This window comes from Hemitrygon akajei, chromosome 13, assembly GCF_048418815.1.
Source record: "Hemitrygon akajei chromosome 13, sHemAka1.3, whole genome shotgun sequence".
Classification (NCBI taxonomy): domain Eukaryota; kingdom Metazoa; phylum Chordata; class Chondrichthyes; order Myliobatiformes; family Dasyatidae; genus Hemitrygon; species Hemitrygon akajei.
This window is the reverse complement of record NC_133136.1, coordinates 58,506,523-58,530,027: the sequence shown is the minus strand read 5'-3', so window position 1 is coordinate 58,530,027 and position 23,505 is coordinate 58,506,523. Positions and strand designations below refer to the sequence as shown.

At 41.2% G+C, this 23,505-nt stretch overlaps 1 protein-coding gene across 3 annotated transcripts in view; it reads right to left on the bottom strand.

The window, feature by feature from the left end:
• The window catches only part of corin (corin, serine peptidase), a 199,345-nt gene that overhangs the window by 44,171 nt on the left and 131,669 nt on the right, over positions 1 to 23,505 (bottom strand). For 2 of the 3 annotated variants that reach the window (XM_073064708.1, XM_073064710.1), the window contains exons 9-14: positions 22,659 to 22,781; positions 18,368 to 18,599; positions 16,713 to 16,861; positions 13,295 to 13,402; positions 4,538 to 4,645; positions 130 to 243 (exon numbers count right to left, since the gene is read on the bottom strand). In XM_073064708.1, the coding sequence (XP_072920809.1) occupies positions 130 to 243; positions 4,538 to 4,645; positions 13,295 to 13,402; positions 16,713 to 16,861; positions 18,368 to 18,599; positions 22,659 to 22,781 (834 nt within the window). The remainder of the gene's footprint in view (positions 1 to 129; positions 244 to 4,537; positions 4,646 to 13,294; positions 13,403 to 16,712; positions 16,862 to 18,367; positions 18,600 to 22,658; positions 22,782 to 23,505) is intronic. The other variant, XM_073064709.1, reaches the window with a different exon arrangement.

Below are 23,505 nucleotides of genomic sequence, written 5' to 3'. Positions count from 1 at the left end.
TGTAGTAATGATTTAAGTCAATAACTTGGAGTGAATTACCTCCAGACTTTTTAAAGAAGACATGCTGTAGAGCAAAAATAATCAATTTATCAATAGAAGAAAAAGTACGTAAAGACATTCATGAATTACAGCAATTCTTTTCATCTGCTCTGTCAGCACAGTCCTGGAAACCATCACATCTCATTGCAGGCTTGATACAGATCTTCTCAGTGGGACATTCCCACAGGTTTCTCTCACTACAACCTGAGAACAAAGGAAAAGTCAAGCAGTCCCAAGAAGTGGATTAATTTTCTGTGAAGTCTGATATTCAATAGACAGAAGTAGCAAACAAACCTGTTAATTTATAATGACTTCCAGGTTAACATCAGAGAGTAATCATTAACATCATTTTAAAATGTATTTTAAGGTTTGTTGTCTGTGGCCATATAATTCTGAGATCATTCTTTGAGCCCTGACCTGAGAGTTTACCTAAGCCCATCAGTCAAAAAAAAATGTGAGTCCGAAATGCAGGTAGGTGTATCTTCAACTTTTACGTTAAGTGAGGCATGCCCGTATCACATGGTGCCGTGATGACATGCATCGTTAACATATCTTTACATATAACCCATCGTGAATTATTTAAAAAACAGGAAAGTTTAAACAACCAATATTATTATAAGATTACTCATATAATTGAAATATTAAATACAGAGGGTGGTCCATATATGGAACAAGCTGCCAGAGTTGGTGTTTGAGGTAGGTATAAAAATAACATTTGAAAGACATTTAAACACGTACATGGATAGAAAAGTTTCAGACGGTTAGGGGCCAAATGCAGGCAAGTGGGATTGACATAGCTGGGCAACTTGCCAAAGACAAAGAAGAGAAAATCTGCAGATGCTGGAAATTCAAGCAACACACACAAAATGCTGGAGGAACTCATCTATGGACAAGAGTAAACAGGGTCTCAGCCCAAAATGTCGACTGTTCACTCTTGGGTCCAAAGGGCCTGTTTCTGTGCCTGATTATGTTTCTATGATTCTATACTACTGTGTCCAGCTTCAGTCTTCTCATGTTCAGGTTTCAGACAGGCCACAGGTCTAGAGTGAGGTCTTTAGACTAATATATTAGATATTAGGGCTTCAGTCAAGTCCAAAGTAAGGGCTCTACTTCTGGCTCTCGATCATTTTAATTATCAATGCACTAAAATATTAGGACTAAACACCTTAGAGAGGCACAAGGTGCTTTGATCACCATCTCTACTATAATATAGAGAATATACCTGAGCCTGCACAAGGGCAAATCTGGAAGAGGAGCTGGGAGATGTTTTCACCACAAAGACCACTTGTGTAATGGTTACCAATTTGCTGAATTCCTACAAGCCACTGCTGGACATGTTTCCAGCTTGCCTGGAATGCATTTTACAAAAACGTTACTAACTGAATAGAACAATCAATGCCTGAGTAACTTACTGAATCAGTTTCAACCAGTTATATAGCTGAGGGACCACCAATCTTACCCTCCTTCATCACCCCTCAAACTCTCACTCAAAGTGGATTTCGTTCTCCTGTCCTCCACTACAGAAGTGTCATGTGATTTCAAATAGATTGCACAATGTATATACATCGAATGCAAGCTGTTCCAGCTCTGTGAGATAGGCCAAGACACCAGAGGGTTACCTATCTGCCATTGTTTGTATCTGCTTGTTATAAATGGAATTGTGATTGGTGCTGGAATATGCTGGATGACAGTGTAAAACTGTGGCGTCTAATCAATTCAACTTGTTTCTAAAACTGACTGCTTTGTGCGTCACAACCCCAATATACTGCCTGAGGTAGAAAGCAGACAACTTTGTATACTGATTGTTACCAGGAGCTACTTGTTTGTTGACTGTTCTGGTGCTTATGTCTCAACAACAGCCCAACGAGTTATCAGCTCTGTGTTATACAACACAAATCAACTGTTTGAAATGTTCTTCTGCAGAAACATTTCCATTTATTATAAATTTGACAAAGTCATTCAAACAATTATAGAGAATAGATATATATTTTCGGTTTAAGCCCACCTGGGCAATGCAGTTGTCTGGTTCTCCTGTTAGAAATACAGGGAGAAGGCAGGAGATTGGGGCTGAGACAGAAAACGAATCAGCCATGATGAAATGGTGGAGCAGACTCAATGGGCCACGTGGCCTAATTCTGTTCCTATCTCGCATGGCCTTATGGGTATTTCATGCATTCTTTGACATAATCAAGCACTCCTAGATTAGTTATGACACAAAATGAAGACTATTCTAGTCTACCGCAAGGGCAAACATTAGGAGCAGCTGTAGCACTTTCCTTTATTCCATGTCAGTCATCCTGACACTGTTCCAAATTAGTGGCACATTCTTGACCAGAAGCAAAACTTTCACGGGGGGGGGGGGGGGGTCATGGTAGTGTAGCAGTTAGCACAATGCTACTACAACTCGGGGCATCAGAGTTCGAAGTTCAATTCAGAAACCATCTGTAAGGAGACTGTACGTCCTCCCCATGGAATGTGTGGTTTACTCCAGGGGCTCTGGATTCCTCCCACTGTCCAAAGACATTATGGTTGGTAGGTTAGATGAACTCCACCTTGGCTAAAAACCGGCTTGAACAGGACTTAGTTCTCTAAAGAGGACAGTGTGATCGCGGGACCGTTGCTGCAGGAGGAGGGGCTCGGGAGAGTGCTGAGTGCTGGGAAGCAGCTGAGTAGCTGAGGTGAGTGTGCTTTAAAAAGAGCGTGGAGGGCAACTGAAGAGTTAAACAGAGTGTTGATTAGTTGATTAGAGGGAGTGAGTACGAGATAATTAGCAGGGACAAACAAAAGGAGGGGTAACTGAAGAGGAGTGGCCAGTGTGTGAGTGGCTCAGGGTAGGAGTGGAGTTTTGAGGCTTTGGCTTGAGAGGCTGAGGACAAGCTTGCTTCCACTGAGGTAAGGCCGGGTAAGTTCCTTTAACTAATTTAATTAACTTAGGAGTAGGTAATGGAGGCAGTAGTTAGGGCAGTGGAGTGCTCCGTATGTAGTATGTGGGAAGTCAGGGACAGTCCCTGGTGACTACACCTGTAAAAGGTACATCCAGCTGCAGCTCCTGACAAACCGAGTTAGGGAACTGGAGCTGGAGCTGGATGAACTTCGGATCATTCGGGAGGCAGAGGCAGAAATAGACAGGAGTTTCAGGGAGATAGTCACCCCTAGGAGTCAGGAGACAGGTAGTTGGGTGACTGTCAGGAGAGGGAAGGGGATTAGACAGAAAGTGCAGAGCACCCATGGCCGTTCCCATCAACAATAAGTATACCGTTTTGGATACTGCTGGTGGGGACGACCTACCAGGGACAAGTTGTAGTGGTCGTGTCTCTGGCACCAAGACTGGACCATCAGCTCAGAAAAGGAGGAGGGAAAAGAGGAGAGAAGTAGTGATAGGGGATTCGATAGTTAGGGGAACAGATAAGAGGTTCTGTGGGAGAGATCAAGAATCCCGAATGCCAGGGTCCACGATATCTCGGATCGAGTCCTTGGTGTTCTCAGGAGGGAGAATGAGCAGCCAGATGTGGTCCATGTAGGGACCAATGACGTAGATAGGAAGGAGGAGGAGGTCCTGCAAAGAGTGTTTAGGGAGTTAGGTTTAATACAGAACATTTTGGAAGGACAAATCAAGGTAGGACATACACAGAAAATGGTAGGGCGCTGAGGAGTGTGGAGGAACAAAGGGATCTGGGAGTTCAGATACATAATTCCCTGAAAGTGTCGTCACAGGTAGACAGGGTTGTAAAGAAGGCTTTTGGCATCCTGGCATTCATAAATTAAAATAATGAGTATAGCAGTTGGGATGTTATGGTGAGGTTGTATAAGACATTGGCGAGGTCAAATTTGGAGTATTGTGTACAGTTCTGGTCACCTAACTATAGAAAGGATATCAGTAAGATTGAAAGAGTGCAGAGAAGATTTACTAGGATGTTGCTGGGTCTTCAGGAGTTGAGTTACAAGGAAAGATTGAACAGGTTAGGACTTTATTCCTTGGACCGTAGAATAATGAGGGGGGATTTGATAGAGGTTCACAAAATTATGAGGGGTATAGACAGAGTAAATGCGAGTAGGCTCTTTCCACTTAGATTAGGAGAGATAAATACGAGAGGACGTGGCTTTAGGGTGAAAGGGGAAACGTTTAGGGGGAACATTAGGGGAAACTTCTTCACTCAGAGTGGTGGGAGTGTGGAATGAGCTGCTATCTGACGTGGTAAATGCGGGCTCACTCTTAAGTTTTAAGAATAACTTGGATAGATACATAGATGGGAGAGGTCTGGAGGGTTATGGACTGGGTGCAGGTCAATAGAACTAGCAGAATAAAGTTTCAGCACAGTCTACAACAGCCGAATGGCCTGTTTTCTGTGCTGTAGTGTTCTATGGTTCTAAGTGGAATCTTTAGGCTAAATACATTACATACAAAATATACTGTATCCAGTTTTTCAATAACCATGTTTGTAGTTTGCTAAAAAGTGTAGCAAAAGCCCTTCATAGAGAGGATTTAAATAACACCTACCACATTGTTTTTCATCACTGGAATCATCACAGTCTGGATTCCCATCACACTTCATTGATGCCGAGATACATTTCCCTGATTTGCACTTGAAATCACTTGGGGAACACTCTGTCAACAGAATATTAAACTGTCAGGTGACAATACTTAAACTTGAAACACCTGAATCTCTTCAACCCCAGGCTGGCAGATTACCCATCACAGTAGCACTAATTAATCACTGAAAGTTAAGAGCACAATAAGCTTATAATGGAATGGACAAATATGTATATTACATTTTTTAACATGGCAGGTAACATTATTGACTCAGTTCATTCCTGGATTCCCTGATTTGTTTGAAGCTGCAAGGCGTGAGCTCACTTAATAATTACATTTACAGAATTTCAGAATCAATTCATAGTATGATACACCTCCCGATGGCTAAATTGCATCAAAGTTACAACAGCATATAAACCACTGGCACAGAGCCTCTTCAAACATGAATGTGACAACGTGCTCTTTACAGATCTTCACAGTTGGACATTCCCACGGGGTTCTCTCTCTGCAACTTGAGATCAAAGGAAAAGACAAGTAGTCCCAAGAAGTGGATTAATTTTCTGTGAAGTCTGATATTCAATGGATAGAAGTAGCAAATAAACCTGTTAATTTATAATGATTGCCAGTGAGTAATCATTAACTATTTTTTGAATGCACATTAAGGTTTGTTGTCTGTGACTGCAGTTTTGTGAGATCAGTCTCTGTGCCCTGACATAAGAGCTATCAGATGGCTTGAAGCCCATCAAGCTATAGGTGTTCTACAAAACAGACGTCTGTGAAAACTCAAAGTCAGCACAAATGGTAAAGCCAGTGCCCATTCTACCCTGGATTTAAAATAGTCTCCAAGTATTTTTTGTTTGCATTGCTTCAGTTGTGAAAGCAGCCAGAAATTTTAGAAATTCAGCATTACATTAATGACTTCGAAAGCAAAATCTAATAAAAATGATATTTCAAGATGCATGAACCCTAACTGAACCGTATCATCCAGCTAAAAGGCTGGAACCAGTCAGATATTAGTAAAACCATGGGGATTTGAAGTCACGGGCACGTGCGTCACCAAAAGGTATAATGTGGACTTAATGAGCCTGTAGTCAGACTACACAATAAAAACACTGAGAAAAATAATAGCCTGTTATATCTCTGTACATATGAAGTATCACAATATGTAGTATATAGTGGAGTATATTTCACTTCCACCAAACAACCTGATGCTTGCAGTGTTGGCTGCCTGGTATCAGGATCCCCAAGCTTTAAATGGAATCCCCAAACCAATATGCCGATAGTGGCTGGATGAGATAGCAGCTTCTTCTGATACTAACAATGGGTAAATTGTTTGACCGTTTGTGCCATAACCTACCATTTTAACTGTCACCTGTTCACTCTGGAATGCAAAAGCTCCACATGGCTATTACAAGATTACTCAAATATTGAGATATTAAATACACAACAGAGAGGGTGGTCCACAAGCTGCCAAAGACAGTGTTTGAGGCAAGTATAAAAATAACATTTGACAGACATTTAAACACTTACATGGATAGGAAAGTTTCAGAGGGTTAGGGGCCAAATGCAGGCAAGTGGGATTGACGTGGATGGGCAATTTGAACAGCATAGGCAAGTTGGTAAAAAGGGCCTGTTTCTGTGCCTGATTATGTTTCTATGATTCTTTAACATTGTGCCCTGCTTCAGTCTCATGTTCAGGCTTCAGACAGGTTACAGGTCCAGAGAAATTCAATTCACTTGAAGTTTAATTGGTATTCAAGCATACAAGAATACTTATGAGTGCAGCCAATTGAAACAGCATTACTCTGGGATTAAGGTGCAAAATATAGCACCAAAGGTCACACACAGTGTGTACAAGATAGCATGCACAAATAGTATCACAATCACGCCATAAAAGAGTTCAAACCAGTCCCAACAATCTGGAGTTGACCACAATAGAGTTTGTCTTCTGCCAAGCGAACACTAGGGAGCATCACTGACCCCAGCGCCCCAGTCACCCTGCGGCTGTAAACAGGGAACCCCTAGGCTTGAGGCCCTGAAACAATTGAGTGACACTGAAATCTGCAGTCGAACACAACAGAGCATGTCTTCTGACGAGCCAACACTGGGAGGGCAGAACCAACTACAGCCTGGACTATAAATCAATATATTCGATCTGGAAAGATCTTTAGATGAATATATTAGATATCTGGGCTTTACTTCTGGCTCTTGATCATTTTAATTATCAAGACACTAAAATATTAGGACTAAACAGGTTAGAGAGAGACAGAGTGCTTTAACCAAGATTTCTAAGGTAATGCAGAGAATACAAGAACCTGCACAAGGGGAAATCTGTAAGAGGAGCTGGGAGATGTTTTCACCACAAAGAACCACTTGTGTAATGGTTACCAATTTGCTGAATTCCCGCAAGTCACTGCTGGACATGTTTCCAGCTTGCCTGGAATGCATTTTGCAAAATTTTACTAACTGAATAGAACAATCAATGCCTGAGTAACTGACTGAATCCGTTTCAAACAGTTATACAGCTGAGGGACTACCAACCCTACCCCTTAATTACCCCTCCAACTCTCACTCAAAGTGGATTTCATTCTCCTGTCCTCCACTACAGAAGTGTCATGTGATTTCAAATAGATTGCACAATGTATATACATCGAATGCAAGCTGTTCCAGCTCTGTGAGACAGGCCAAGACACCAGAGGGTTACCTATCTGCCATTGTTTGTATCTGCTTGTTATAAATGGAATTGTGATTGGTGCTGGAATATGCTGGATGACAGTGCAAAACTGTGGCGTCTAATCAATTCAACTTGTTTCTAAAACTGACTGCTTTGTGCGTCACAACCCCAATATACTGCCTGAGGTAGAAAGCAGACAACTTTGTATACTGATTGTTACCAGGAGCTACTTGTTTGTTGATTGTTCTGGTGCTTATGTCTCAACAACAGCCCAACGAGTTATCAGCTCTGTGTTATACAACACAAGTCAACTGTTTGAAATGTTCTTCTGCAGAAACATTTCCATTTATTATAAATTTGACAAAGTCTTTCAAACAATTATAAGGAATAGATTTATACTTTAGGTTTAAGCCCATCTGGGCAGTGCAGTTGTCTGGTGCTCCTGTTAGGGATAACCATATAACAACTACAGCAGGGAAACAGGCCATCTCGGCCCTTCTAGTCCATGCCGAACGCTTATTCTCACCTAGTCCCACTGGCCCGCACTCAGCCCATAACCCTCCATTCCTTTCCTGTCCATATACCTATCCAATTTTACTTTAAATGACAATACCGAACCTGCCTCTACCACTTCTACTGGAAGCTCATTCCACACAGCTACCACTCTCTGAGTAAAGAAATCCCCCTCGTGTTACCCTTAAACTTTTGCCCCCTAACTCTCAACTCATGTCCTCTTGTTTGAATCTCCCCTACTCTCAATGGAAAAAGCCTATCCACGTCAACTCTATCTATCCCCCTCATAATTTTAAATACCTCTATCAAGTCCCCCCTCAACTTTCTACGCTCCAAAGAATAAAGACCTAACTTGTTCAACCTTTCCCTGTAACTTAGGTGCTAAAACCCAGGTAACATTCTAGTAAATCTTCTCTGTACTCTCTCTATTTTGTTGACATCTTTCCTATAATTCGGTGACCAGAACTATACACAATACTCCAAATTCGGCCTTACCAATGCCTTGTACAATTTTAACATTACATCCCAACTCCTATATTCAATGCTCTGATTTATAAAGGCCAGCATACCAAAAGCTTTCTTCACCACCCTATCCACATGAGATTCCACCTTCAGGGAACTATGCACCATTATTCCTAGATCACTCTGCATTCTTCAATGCCCTACCATTTACCATGTATGTCCTATTTGGATTATTCCTACCAAAATGTAGCACCTCACACTTATCAGCATTAAACTCCATCTGCCATCGTTCAGCCCACTCTTCTAACTAGCCTAAATCTCTCTGCAAACTTTGGAAACCTACTGCATTATCCACAACGCCACCTACCTTAGTATCACCTGCATACTTACTAATCCAATTTACCACCCCATCATCCAGATCATTGATGTATATGACAAACAACATTGGACCCAGTACAGATCCCTCAGGCACACCACTAGTCACCAGCCTCCAACCTGACAAACAGTTATCCACCACTACTCTCTGGCATCTCCCATCCAGCCACTGTTGAATCCATTTTACTACTTCAATATTAATAGCTAACGATTGAACCTTCCTAACTAACCTTCCGTGAGGAACCTTGTCAAAGGCCTTACTGAAGTCCATATAGAAAACATCTACTGCTTTACCCTTGTCAACTTTCCTCATAACCTCTTCAAAAAATTCAATAAGATTTGTCAAACATGACCTTCCACGCACAAATCCATGCCGACTGTTCCTAATCAGACGCTGTCTGTCCAGATAATTATATATACCATCTCTAAGAATACTTTCCATTAATTTACCCCCACTGACAGGCCTATAATTGCTAGGTTTACTCTTAGAACCCTTTTTAAACAATGGAACCACATCAGCAATATGCCAATCCTCCGGCACCATCCCCATTTCTAATGACATTTGAAATATTTCTGTCAGAGCCGCTGCTATTTCTTCATTAACTTCCCTCAAGGTCCTAGGGAATATGCTGTCAGGACCCGGAGATTTATCCACTTTTATATTCCTTAAAAGCGCCAGTACTTCCTCCTCTTTAATCGTCATAGTTTCTATAACATCCCTACTTGTTTCTCTTACCTTACACAATCTTTCTCCTTAGTGAATACCAAAGAAAAGAAATTGTTCAAAATCTCCCCCATCTCTTTCGGCTCCACACATAGCTGTCCACTCTGATTCTCTAAGGGACCAATTTTATCCCTCACTATCCTTTTGCTATTAACATAACTGTAGAAACCCTTCGGATTTATTTTCACCTTACTTGCCAAAGCAACCTCCTATCTTCTTTTATCTTTTCTAATTTCTTTCTTAAGGTCCTTCTTACATTCTTTATATTCCTCGAGCACCTCCTTTACTCCATGCTGCCTATATTTATTGTAGATATCTCTCTTTTTCCTAACCAAGTTTCCAATATCCCTTGAAAACCATGGCTCTCTCAAACTTTTAACCTTTCCTTTCAACCTAACAGGAACATAAAGATTCTGTACCATCAAAATTTCACCTTTAAATGACCTCCATTTCTTTATTACATCCTTCCCATAAAACAAATTGTCCCAATCCACTCCTTCTAAATCCTTTTGCATCTCCTCAAAGTTAGCCTTTCTCCAATCAAAAATCTCAACCCTGGATCCAGTCCTATCCTTCTCCATAATTATATTGAAACTAATGGCATTGTGATCACTGGACCCGAAGTGCTCCCCAACACATACCTCCATCACCTGACCTGTTTCATTCCCTAACAGAAGATCCAACACTGCCCCTTCTCTAGTCGGTACCTCTATGTATTGCTGCAAAAAACTATCCTGCACACATTTTACAAACTCCAAACCATCAATCTCTTTTACAGTATGGGCTTCCCAGTCTATGTGTGGAAAATTTAAATCTCCCACAATCACAACCCTGTGCTTACTACAAATATCTGCTATCTCCTTGCAAATTTACTCCTCCAATTCTCGCTCCCCATTAGGTGGTCTATAATACACCCCTATAAAGTGTTACTACACCTTTCCCATTCCTCAATTCCACCCAAATAGTCTCCCTAGATGAGCCCTCTAATCTATCCTGCCAGAGCACGGCTGTAATATTTTCTCTGACAAGTAACGCAACACCTCCCCCTCTTGTCCCTCCAATTCTATCACACCTGAAGCAAAAAAATCCAGGAATATTTAGTTGCCAATCATACCCCTCCTGCATTTATGTTTCACTAATAGCTACATCATCATATTTCCAGGTATCAGTCCATGCTGTAAGCTCATACACCTTCCTTACAATGCTCCTAGCATTAAAATAAATGCATTTAAGAAACTCTCCACCTCTTCCTCTCTGTTTATCTCTAACAGTACAAAGAACTTTACTGTCTTCTTTTTCTTCCTTCTCCCATACATCTGTTCCTACACTCTGGTTCCCCTCCCCCCTCGTATGTAGTTTAAATCCACTGGAACCTCTCTAGCAAACCTACCCACAAGAATATTTGTCCCCCTCCAGTTCAGATGTAAACCGTCCCGCCGGAACAGGTCCCACCTTCCCTGGAAAACTGCCCAATTATCTATAAATCTGAAGCCCTCCCTCCTGCACCATGTCTTCAGCCACGTGTTGATCTGCACTATCTTACTATTTCTAAACCCACCTGCATGTGGCACTGGTAGCAATCCGGAGATTGCTATCCTGGAGGTCCTGTCCTTTACCTTGGTACCTAGCTCCCTAAACTCACCATTCAGGACCTCCTCACTCTTTCTACCCACATCATTGGTCCCTACATGGACCACAACATCTGGCTGCTCACCCTCCCTCTTGAGAATACTGAGAACTCGATCCGAGATATCGCAGACCCTGGCAGCAGGGAGGCAACAGACCATCCGGGATTCTCAATCTCTTCCACAGAACCTCCTATCTGTCCCCCTAACTATCGAATCCCCTATCACTACTGCTCTCCTCTTTTCCCTCCTTCCCTTCTGAGCTGAGGGTCCAGTCTCGGTGCCAGAGACGCAACCACTGCAACTTGTCCCTGGTAGGTCGACCCCACCAACAGTATCCAAAACGGTATACTTATTGTTGATGGGAACAGCCACAGGGGTGCTCTGCTCATTCTGTCTATTCCCCTTCCCTCTCCTGACAGTCACCCAACTACCTGTCTCCTGACTCCTAGGGGTGACTATCTCCCTGAAACTGCTGTCGATTTCTGCCTCTGCCTCACGAATGATCCGAAGTTCATCCAGCTCCAGCTCCAGTTCCCTAACACGGTTTGTCAGGAGCTGCAGCTGGATGCACCTTTTACAGGTGTAGTCATCAGGGACAGCTGTGCTCGCCCTGACTTCCCACATACTGCAAACGGAGCACTGGACTGCCCTAACTGCTGCCTCCATTACCTACTCCTAATCTAATTAGATTAATAAAAGGAGCTTATCCGGCCTTACCTCACCTGAAGTGAAGCTCGTACTCAGCCTCTGCTTGCTTTTTAAAATTCCCCTGCTGATCTCAGAGGCCAACTTTCATGTGCTTGCGCAGTCGCGCCCCGTTCAACCTCACCTCTGCCTGTTCTCGCCGAAGCCTGATTGAGCCAAAGCTGTCCCACTCTGCCTCAGTCCACTCCGACAATGGCCGTTGAATATGGCGGTCTTTCTTTTAAACCTTTGGTGCGCTACGTCACGCGCCTGCGCAGTCTAGCCTCTTTGCCCCAATCAGTTTAAAAAAACAGCTTCTCTCCGAGCTTCTTTTACCTCTTCCCTCTCTGCCTCTTGCTTCGATTTTTTAAAAAAATGGATATGGGTGTTAGAGTGATTTTTGGGTTTAGGTCACTTACATTGAGCAAACGGCTTTGGCTGCCAGTCTTCTGCTCCTCGAAATGTATTGTGGATTTAATTTGGAACAATGCATTTCCTAAAAGCTGTGAATCCCAGTCCACAGGCGATGCTGGCATCTGTGGGATGGACTTGAACCAGAAGGTGTGAAGTTTGCGTGTAGTTTCGAAGAAAGCATTATCTATACAGTACTTTGTAAACATGGAATTGCCCTTTATGTTTAGCAGGTGAAATACCAAGTAAATATATTGTGGATTCAGTTTGGAACAATGGATTCCTAAAAGCCCGGTCCAGACACTGCAGGCGTCTGTGAGATGGATGCGAATCAGAAGATGTCAAGTTTGTAGCTTCCAAAGAAAGCATTGTCTATACTTGTAAATATGGAATTGTCCTTTGCATTTAGCAAATAAATATCGAGCCCCACATTGGACCAGCAGACCTTTCCACCAAAAGCATCTCCACAAGATGCCTGCTGTACCTTGTTTTGTTGAATAAAGAAGCTGCTTTGTATCTACCAGTAACTCTCTCTCCAGTGATTTCATTCACGCAACAACAACAGGGAGAAGGCAGGAGATTGGGGCTGCGACGGAAAATGAATCAGCCATGATGAAAAGGTGGAGCAGCTCAAAGGGCCACGTGGCCTAATTCTGCTCCTATCTCGCATGGCCATATGGGTATTCTGTGCATTCTTTGACATAATTAAGCACTCCTAGATTACCTATGACACAAAATGAAGACTATTCTAGTCTACCTCAAGGGCAAACATTAGGAGCAGCTGCAGCATTTTCCTTTATTCCATGTCAGACATCCTGACACTGTTCCAAATTAAGGAACACGTTCCTGGCTGCAGGCAAAACTTCCGCTGCTTAAACTTTCCCAAAGGTGTCACAGTACCGTAGCCATTCTCGCAACACTATTACAGCTCGGTGTGTCAGAGTTCGAAGTTCAATTCAGAAACCATCTGTAACGAGACTGTACGTCCTCCCCATGGAATGTGTGGTTTACTCCAAGGGCTCTGGATTCCTCCCACTGTCCAGAGACATTATGGTTGGTAGGTTAGATGAACTCCACCTTGGCTAAAAACTGGTTTGAACAGGACTTAGTTCTCTAAAGAGGACAAGTGGAATCCGTAGGCTAAATACATTACATACAAAATATACTGTATCCAGTTTTTCAATAACCATGTTTGTAGTTTGCTAAAAAGTGCAGCAAAACCCCTTCATAGAGAGGATTTAAATAACACCTACCACATTGTTTTTCATCACTGGAATCATCACAGTCTGGATTCCCATCACACTTCATTGATGCCGAGATACATTTCCCTGATTTGCACTTGAAATCACTTGGGGAACACTCTGTCAACAGAATATTAAACAGTCAGGTGACAATACTTAAACTTGAAATGCCTGTATGTCTTGAGGCCCGCGCTGGCAGATTACCCATCACAGTAGCAGAATCAGAACCAGATTCAAGTTTATTATCTCCGGCATGTGTCGTGAAATTTGTTAACGTAGCAGCAGCAGTTCAATGCAATACATAATATAGAAGAATAAATAAATAAATAAATCATTTACAATATGCATATATTGAGTAGATTTATTATCATGCTAAAAACAGAAATAATATATTTTAGAAAAGTGAGGTAGTGTTCAAGGATTCAATGTCCATTTAGGAATTAGATGGCAGAGGGGAAAAAGCTGTCCCTGAATCGCTGAGTGTGTGCCTTCAGACTTCTGTACCTCCTACCTGATGGTAACAGTGAGAAAAGGGCATGGCCTGGGTGCTGGAAGTCCTTAATAATGGATGCTTCCTTTCTGAGACACTGCTCCTTGAAGACATTCTGGGTACTTTGTAGGCTAGTACCCAAGATGGAGCTGACTAAATTTGCAACCCTCTGCAGCTTCTTTCGGTCCTGTGAAGTACCCACCCCATTCCAGACAGTGATGCAGCCTGTCAGAATGCTCTCCATGGTACATCTATAGAAGTTTTTGAGTGCATTTGTTGACATACCAAATCTCTTCAAACTCCTAATGAAGTGTAATCGTTGTCTTGCCTGCTTTATAATTGCATCGATATGTTGGGACCAGGTTAGATCCTCAGAGATCTTGACATCCAAGAACTTGAAGCTGCTCACTCTCTCCACTTCTGATCCCTCTATGAGGATTGGTATGTGTTCCTTCATCTTACCCTTCCTGAAGTCCACAATCAGCTCTTTCGTCTTACTGATGTGCCAGGTTGTTGTTGCAACACCACTCCACTAGTTGGCATATCTCACTCCTGTACACCCTCTCAATACCACCTGAGATTCTACCAACAATGGTTGTATCATCAGCAAATTTATAGATGGTATTTGAGCTCTGCCTAGCCACACAGTACAGACAGAGTAGAGCAGTGGGCTAAGCACACACCCCTGAGGTGCACCAGTGTTGATCATCAGCGAGGAGGAGATGTTATCACCGATCTACACAGAATGTGGTCTTCCGGTTCGGAAATCGAGGATCCAATTGCAGAGGAAGTACAGAGGCCCAGGTTCTGCAACTTCTCAATCAGGACTGTAGGAATGATGGTATTAAATGCTGAGCTGTAGTCGATGAACAGCATCCTGACGTAGGTGTTTGTATTGTCCAGGTGGTCTAAAGCCGTGTGAAGAGCCATTGAGATTGTATCTGCCATTGACCTTTTGTGGTGATAGGCAAATTGCAATGTCCTTGCTGAGGCAAGAGTTCAGTCTAGTGGCCAACCTCTCAAAGCATTTCGTCACTGTAGATGTGAGTGCTACTGGGCAATAGTCAATAAGTCAACTCACAGTATTCTTGGGCACTGGAATAATTGTTGCCTTTTTGAAGCAAATGGGAACTTCCACGGGTAGCAGTGAAAGGTAGAAAATCAGTTAATCTCTGAAAGTTAAGAGCACAATAAGCTTATAATGGAAAAGACAAACATATATATTTCATTTTTTATATGGTAGGTAACATTATTGACTCAATTCATTCCCGGATTTGTTTGAAGCTGCAAGGCACCAGCTCACAGAATCTCAGAATCAATTCATTGTATGATGCATCTCCGAATGGCTAAATTGCACCAAAATTACAACAGCATAAAAACCACTGGCATAGTTTTTAATTCAAAGCCCTTCAAACATAAATATGACAACTTGTTGCAGAAAGGAACCAGGCAGATTTCTGGAAGTTATTTCAAGCATTTCTGACAACTAACCCATCAGAAGGAATTTATTTTTAAGAGGCTGCTGAATAGCCACCTTCTTCCATCTCTAATAACAACCCTCGCCTGCACCTCTGCATCAGGCCATTTGTTGTGAAAAGCATAATCCATGCTTTCATCACCTCCAGGTTTAAGTGCTTCAAAACCCTCCTGCGTCAGATCTTCCCCTCTCTGAGGCCTGCGTATCATTTCAAAGTACAAAAAGTTCTTTGAGCTTGTGTGATTCGTTTTCTGACAGGCACACACAGAGTATCCAAGAAATACAATAGAGTCAATTCAAGACCGCACCCATCAGGACAGAAAAATAACTACTGTGTAAAAGACAACAAACAGTGCAAATACAATATTTAAAAAGAGTAACAATAAATAACTATGCAATAAATATCGAGAATATGAGATGAAGAGCTCTTGAAAGTGAGTCGATAGGTGGCAAGAACGTTTCAGTGCTGGGGCAGGTGAAGTTCAGTGAAGTTGTTCCTTTTGGTTCAAGAGCCTGATGGTTGAGAGGTAATAACTGTTCCTGAATGTGGTGCTGAGAGTCCTGAGGCTCCCGTACCTTTTTCTTGATACCAGCAGTGAGAAGAGAGCATGACCTGGGTGGTGGTGGTGGTCCCTGATAATAGATGCTGCTTTACTGTGACGACACACCGTGTAGATGTGCTCCATGAGAAGAGAGTTTTACCCGTGATGAACTAGAGACCGTATTTACTACTTTTTGTAGGATTTTCTGTTCAAGGACATTGGTGTTTCCATATCAGGCTGTGACACAGGCAATCAATATTCTCTCCACCACACATCTATAGAAGTTTGTCAAGCTTCTAGATGGTATGCTAAATCTTTGTAAACTCTTAAGGAAGTAGAGGTGCTGCTGTGCTTTCTTCATAATTATTCTTACTTGCTGGGTCCTCCAAAAGGATAACGCCAAGGATTTTAAAGTTACTGACCCTCTCCTAGGTCCTTTTCTTTGATAGCATTCTCCAGAGCACTACAATTTGCCATATACCAGAACTCCTACCATCGTTTGTCCACCCAAAATGCAACACTTCATACTTATCAGCACTGAAAGTCATTTGTCATCACTAGTGGAAATTTTGACTTCAACTTTAAAAAAAGATCCAAATTTTATTTTAATTAGTTGGGAGCACTTCACTTCACTGAGCCGGTCAAAGATTCCGAATAATTTTCATTCAGTATGAAATAAAATTGGTTCCACAAAAAGTAGAGACAGACACAGAAAAGATGAAAATTTACCTGTCATTATTGAAACAGAAAAAAAATTCCCAACCGGGAGAGGTTCTGAGGTGTGCTGTTACCCAAGGAAGTTCACCTCAGGAAGGATCAACTTTAGGAGGGTACACATGCCATTTGAGACTGGCATCAAAGGAACTATAGTTAAACTTCACCTTTGTGTGCATCTAGAAAGATTACAAGATCAAAACTAACCTTCCATACTCTTATCAGGCAGCAGGCAGGAATGGTTATCGGAATGGTTGTCCTTAGGGAATTGGCTGCAGTCCAGGATGTTTGGCCAATAATATCCAAGAGCTCTCATAAATAATTCACAGTGACCTTTGGATTCTTCACACAAGGATCTCAATAGCAAAATAAAATAAAAATAGCATATTTTAATCTGAATGCTTCAAAAGAGGATAGCTGAGTGAGTAAACATTAAATAAGAGTGAGTCCCCTAAGAATCCTCAAGAAAGTACAAAGTTAACCCTAACACCATCCCTGTTATTTTTCAGATATGGTGGCTCCTAAAAATTCGAATGGATACAGTTTTGAAGAAAAATGTTAAGAGGATATCTGGTTCGTCAAGCAACTGCTTTGACAGACACTTAAAAATTATTATAAATTATTTAGCTAATATAAAAACTAACACTGAAAACAATGAAAAGAAGTTGAATGGACTCAATTAATTTTTAAAAATTGCAGCTGCAGCACTCCATAGAAATGATTGCATTCACCGAACTTTCAGTGTACAGATTGTTGTCACTGTAAATTCAAGACATTTCAGAAGCTTGAGACTGCCATGATCTTGAAATTAGCTTATCAGCATCTAGAATGTATTTCCTCTGGGAAGGTCTGAGAAGAAATGCAGACATCGTGGAGCACTACAGCACAGATATAAGACCTTCAGCCCACCTAGTCCATGCCAAACAGTTAGTCTGCCTTGTCCAATCAAAGCACACTTTGGAACATTGCCCTCCATACCCCTTCTATCTATGTACTTATCCAAACTTTTCTTAATTTTTGAAATTGAACCCAAATCCATCACTTCCGCTGATAGCTCCTTCCACAATTCCATCACCCTATGAGTGAAGAAGTTTCTCTTTAGGTTCCCCTTTAATATTTTACCTTTCAACCTTAACCTATGACCTTGAGTATTTGTTAAGTTTCATCCAGAATAGTACATAACATCTCTGAGGTAGATATATCTCTGCTGTACGGTACTGTTCCCAGGACACTCACTATCAACTGCTGTGAGAAAACTGTCAATGCAATGTAAGAAGCTGTCTGATTTGTCTGAAGTCTATTTGTATTCTAGAGTGAGGTACTGATCATAGCCAAGCCACACCTTTAAGATCCAAGACAACACGTCAAAGGTTGTACTGAGTTTGGATGCAGTCACTGCAAAAGCTCTGTGGTGTAGAAGGGTCACAAGTTAGTGCTTTCCCACCTACTAGACCTAATTAACTATAATCCATGTTAATTACACGTGAATCATTTGTTCACAGGTTGTATATAAATAACAATTAATGATGTGCTCACTTTGAACTGAGATTTGATGAAAATGTTGAAAACATTCTGTGCTATACACATGAATCTTTATGTATGAATAACAATTTGAATTACAAAAAAAAATTATAATAGTGTCCTACATAAATATGTATGCCCCATATTGCACAGACTACTAATGACAGTGTGAGCAGTTTTGGATGGTGATGTAAGGAAATAAAATAAGGCGAAATCTATTAGAGCAAGAAAGGTGCAATTTTCACACTGCAGCTAACCAGTTTGATGCTGGATATTTTATTCCATTAAAAACCATAGCTTCCAATTAATATAAATAATCACAGTTATCACAGTTGAAGTACCTGCAGGGTAGCACGGGTTGATTTGTCTCAGGGTCACATTTTGGAAAAAAGATGGTACATAAAAAGAATATGCTGTACTTGTAACAGATAGTCCAAAAGAAGGCAGAAAACCTGAAAGACATCCAGGAACTGGATGCTCCCTTCTGTTCCATGTGGCCTAGAATGTTCGGATAGATGGTGGTATTGTATGACAGATTCATACAAGACTTAAAAGTTATAGGTTCGCATTTACCTGAAAGAGGAAAGAACATTCAACTGGGTTTTCAATTAGGATACTTATGTTTTAAAATGCTTACCCATATAATGTGAATCAATATAAATGGCAGATATAGCAGAGCACTTATTGATGAGGGGTTAGAAAGAATAGAATTATGCAATATCTTCGCTAAACTGAAATCAGTTTTGGAGGCTCGTTAGAAAATTTCCACTTGAAAATAAAACTTGAAACATAAACACTGCAATCATACCCGAAATCCCAATAACCATGTTAGTAAGGGATGAGTTAGGAGGATAGCAAAAGCTTTTTTAGGTATGTGAAGAGAAAGAAGATAGTTAAGAACAATGTTGGGCCCTTGAAGAATGAATTGGGTGAAATTGTTATGGGAAACAGAGAAATGGCAGAAGAATTTAATGAGTACTTTAGATCTGTTTTCACTAAGGAAGACACAAGCAATCTCCCAGATGTATGGATGGGCCAAGGACATAGGGTAACAGAGGAAATGAAACAGATTGACATTCGGAAGGAAACGGTGATGGGACTGAAGGCTGACAAATCCCCAGGTCCAGATGGTCTGCACCCTAGGGTACTAAAGGAGGTGGCCCTGGAAATTGCGGATGCATTGGTAATCATTTTCCAATGTTCCTTAGATTCAGGATCAGTTCCTGAGGATTGGAGAATGGCTAATGTTATCCCACTTTTTAAGAAAGGAGGGAGGGAGAAAACAGAGAACTATCGACCTGTCAGCCTGACATCGGTGGTGGGAAAGATGCTAGAGTCCATTATTAAGGATGAAATAGTGGCATATCTAGATAGCAGTGATGGGATTGGGCCGAGCCAGCATGGATTTACCAAGGGTAAATCATGCTTGACTAATCTGTTGGAGTTTTTCAAGGATGTAACCCAGAAGTTGGACGGGGGAGATCCAGTGGATGTGGTGTACCTCGATTTTCAGAAGGCATTTGATAAGGTCCCACGTAGAAGATTGGTGGGTAAAATCAAAGCTCAGGGCATCGGGGGGAAGGCATTGACATGGATAGAAAACTGGTTGGCAGATAGAAAGCAAAGGGTAGCAGTGAATGGGTGTTTCTCGGAATGGCAGGTGGTGACTAGTGGGGTGCCACAGGGCTCGGTATTGGGACCACAGCTGTTTATCATTTACGTTAATGATTTGGATGAAGGCATAGAAATAACATCAGCAAATTTGCTGATGATACTAAGCTGGGTGGCAGTGTGACATGTGATGAGGATGTTAGGAGAATTCAGGGTGACTTGGATAGGCTGGGTGAGTGGGCAGATACTTGGCAGATGGCGTTTAATGTGAATAAGTGTGAGGTTATCCACTTTGGGAGTAAGAACAGGAAGGCAGATTATTATCTGAATGGTGTAGAGTTGGGTAAGGGAGTAATACAAAGAGATCTCGGAGTCCTTGTTCATCAGTTATTGAAGGTGATTGAGCAAGTACAGCAGGCAGTGAAGAAGGCTAATGGAATGTTGGCCTTTATTACAAAGGGAATTGAGTACAAGAGCAAGGAAATCCTCTTGCATTTGTACAGAGCCCTGGTGAGACCACACCTGGAGTATTGTGTACAGTTTTGGTCTCCAGGGTTAAGGAAGGACATCCTGGCTGTAGAGGAAGTGCAGCGTAGATTCACGAGGTTAATTCCTGGGATGTCTGGACTGTCTTACGCAGAGAGGTTAGAGAGACTGGGCTTGTACACGCTGGAATTAAGGAGATTGAGAGGGGATCCAATTGAAACATATAAGATTATTAAGGGATTGGACAAGATAGAGGCAGGAAATATGTTCCAGATGCTGGGAGAGTCCAGTACCAGAGGGCATGGTTTGAGAATAAGGGGTAGGTCATTTAGGACAGAGTTAAGGAAAAACTTCTTCTCCCAGAGAGCTGTGGGGGTCTGGAATGCACTGCCTCAGAAGGTAGTGGAGGCCAATTCTCTGGATGCTTTCAAGAAGGAGCTAGATAGGTATCTTATGGATAGGGGAATCAAGGGATATGGGGACAAGGCAGGAACCGGGTATTGATAAGGAATTGATCAGCCATGATCTCAAAATGGCGGTGCAGGCTCGAAGGGCCGAATGGTCTACTTCTGCACCTATTGTCTATTGTCTGTTGACTCTCAGGCACAAGATAAGGAACAATATACTTCCTGGTGGACCTTGGATAACTATGCAAGATCTACAACCATGAGAAATTGTGGTTCAATGCAGAATTCAAGATTTAAAATGAATTTATTATCAAAGCACGTATGCAGTATGCAACCCTGAGATTCGTCTTTCCACAGGCAGCCATGAGATGAAGCAAGTCATGGAACCCCTTCAAAAAACAACATCAAGCCTCCAACTCACACAAAAAAACAAATCGTGCAAATGACAAAAATGACTAATTAGGTGACTGGAGAATATTGCACAAGATAACATGAAGAAGTAACTGCCTGCACAAGGAATGTTTTTATCAAATGTCAGGTCAACATTCAGAATATTCAACTCTGACAGCAGGTGCAAAAAGAATTAAAATTGCCCATCTCTAACTCACTAATGCAAATGTTCACACCAAATTCTTACACTACAACCAAACATTTACACTATATAAAAAAAGGAGATAATTAGCAGGTTAATAACATAGTATACTAAATCAACCAAATACACAGTGCTTACAAACTGTAAGGTAAAAGATAAAGTCCAAGAAAAGATGAGCATGTCAAACAGCATCTATAGGCAGAGAGACATGTGGCAGGTCTCAGCACCAAACAGAGAATTTAACCATTTCAGTAATCATGCATCTTTTCTCACCAGAATTGTGGCTGTACCTTTCTGTTTCAATTTGCTTCTTTATTCTCTGTTCTGCCTCTAACTTTTTCACGCAATTGTTACACTAGAATCATGAAATAGTAATCAGCCGTTTGTCCTGGGACTCATCCTGAAGTCCCCTTGCAACATCACTTCTCACATTTCGAGTTAGTTTTCTGTCACCAATAAACTTGGAAATATTTGGTTCTTCAGTCAAATTGTTGATATTGGTTGTGAAAAGCTTTGGTCCAAACATCAATCCCTATGGTACATCAGTGTCACAACCAGCTTGAGAGAATGTTCCCACTCTTGGTTTTGGCTAACATCCAATTTTCGATTTATGTCATTACACGACACTCAACACTGGGTGTTCTAACCTTGTGTAAAATCTTATCCAAAACTTACTCAAAATTATAATACAGCTTATCCACTGGTTAAGGTCACATCTTCAGAAGAATGTCAGCACCACAATTTTCCTTTTGTAAATCCATGCAGATTCAGCTTCAGATTTATTTATCACATGTACCCAGTAGCATATGGTAAAATGCGTCATTATGTTAACAACCAACACATCTAAGTATGTGCTTGGAGTAGCCCACAATTATCACCACACATTCAAAACTGCCCACAGCACATTTGTAAGTGTGTTGGTTTTTGGATCCTACCTAATCCTATATCCTTGAAAACTCTAATGTATATCTTCTCACAGATATCTCTTCCATACCTCCCCTCCCTATTGGTTAACATTCCTATTTTCTTGTTTTTCTAGTTCTGATGAAATGGTCCTTGTCCCAAAACATCACTTGGTTTCTTTATTCTGCTGCTTGACCTGCTGGTTGCCCCCAGCATTAACTGCCTTTCCTTTAGATGTTCAATATCAACTTCTTTTGATGACAATCCTTAAAAATATTAATTTCCTCCAATATTTTGCTCTGATTTGCTTAACTAGCAGGAATGTTTAAAAGGATAAGCATTACTTGTTTCATTTAACCGTGGAATAATCTACTTTTCAAACAAGCAGAACATTACACAAATCCAATAATCAGAATCCCAATGGAGCAAATTAAATCTTTGAAAGTCAGGTAAAATGTTTTGCCTATAATCGCTTTAGTCTCTGCACAGATCATGTTCTTATAATTAGCCTTAGTATCAAATATACACTATAGCAGAATCATTTAAATTATTGGGATTAAGTTCCAGTTTATTGAATAATCATACTGTGGAAATTTCTGCATTATCGGTTAACTGTACCAGGTTATTACAAACCATGAAAGTAGGAACACTGTAGTTCATCACTCATGTCTTCACAATCACTGTAACCATCACATTGGTAAATCCTTGGAATACACTTGGTATTATTACATTCCATCATACCCAGACTCGAGCAAGCTGCAAAACAATTTTAGCTGTCTTAGAAGATTAAGATATCATACTGAATTGATGTTACTTTTAAAAATACTAATGACCCTTTGTTCCAAAGTGCCACAAAGTCAGAAGTGTATTTCTGAACAATCTGAAAGAGTTTCCTCAACCGTGAGCAAGTGATGCATGAAACAGATGTGGTAATGAATAAACTCGCAGTACATGAAGACTTTGCCAATAGCTCTACTAGAAGAGAGATGCATGGGGGCTGAAAAGATGGATAGGACTGTGGGGAGCTATCACAGATCATTGATGTGGGTGTAGCTGAAAAGTGTTGCTTGTCTGGTTAGATCATTTCAAAGTGAAGCCAGGATGCTTTTTTTAAAGGAACAAAGAATCTTACAATAGAGGACCATGAGGAAAGGGAAGTGGTGCTAAGAACTCTGGACGTAATCCATACATTGCAAGGTATGTAAATCACCAGGCACAAATTTCTTAAAACCAAGATACGCCTGTAAAAATTAATTCAGCTTTTAGAAGCAACTAATTGAAGGTCAAAAACAAATCCAATAAATGGTTTAGTTTAGTATTCAAAGACTTTTGACAAGATGCCTGAAAAGGGTTGCCAGAGAAAAAAACAGTATCAGTCAATTAGTACAAGATGAAGTGAAGTAGTTTGGATATTTGATTGATTGATGGACAGGAAACAAACAGTTTGAGTGCTGAAAAGAAGTTAAAATTGAAGTACCCT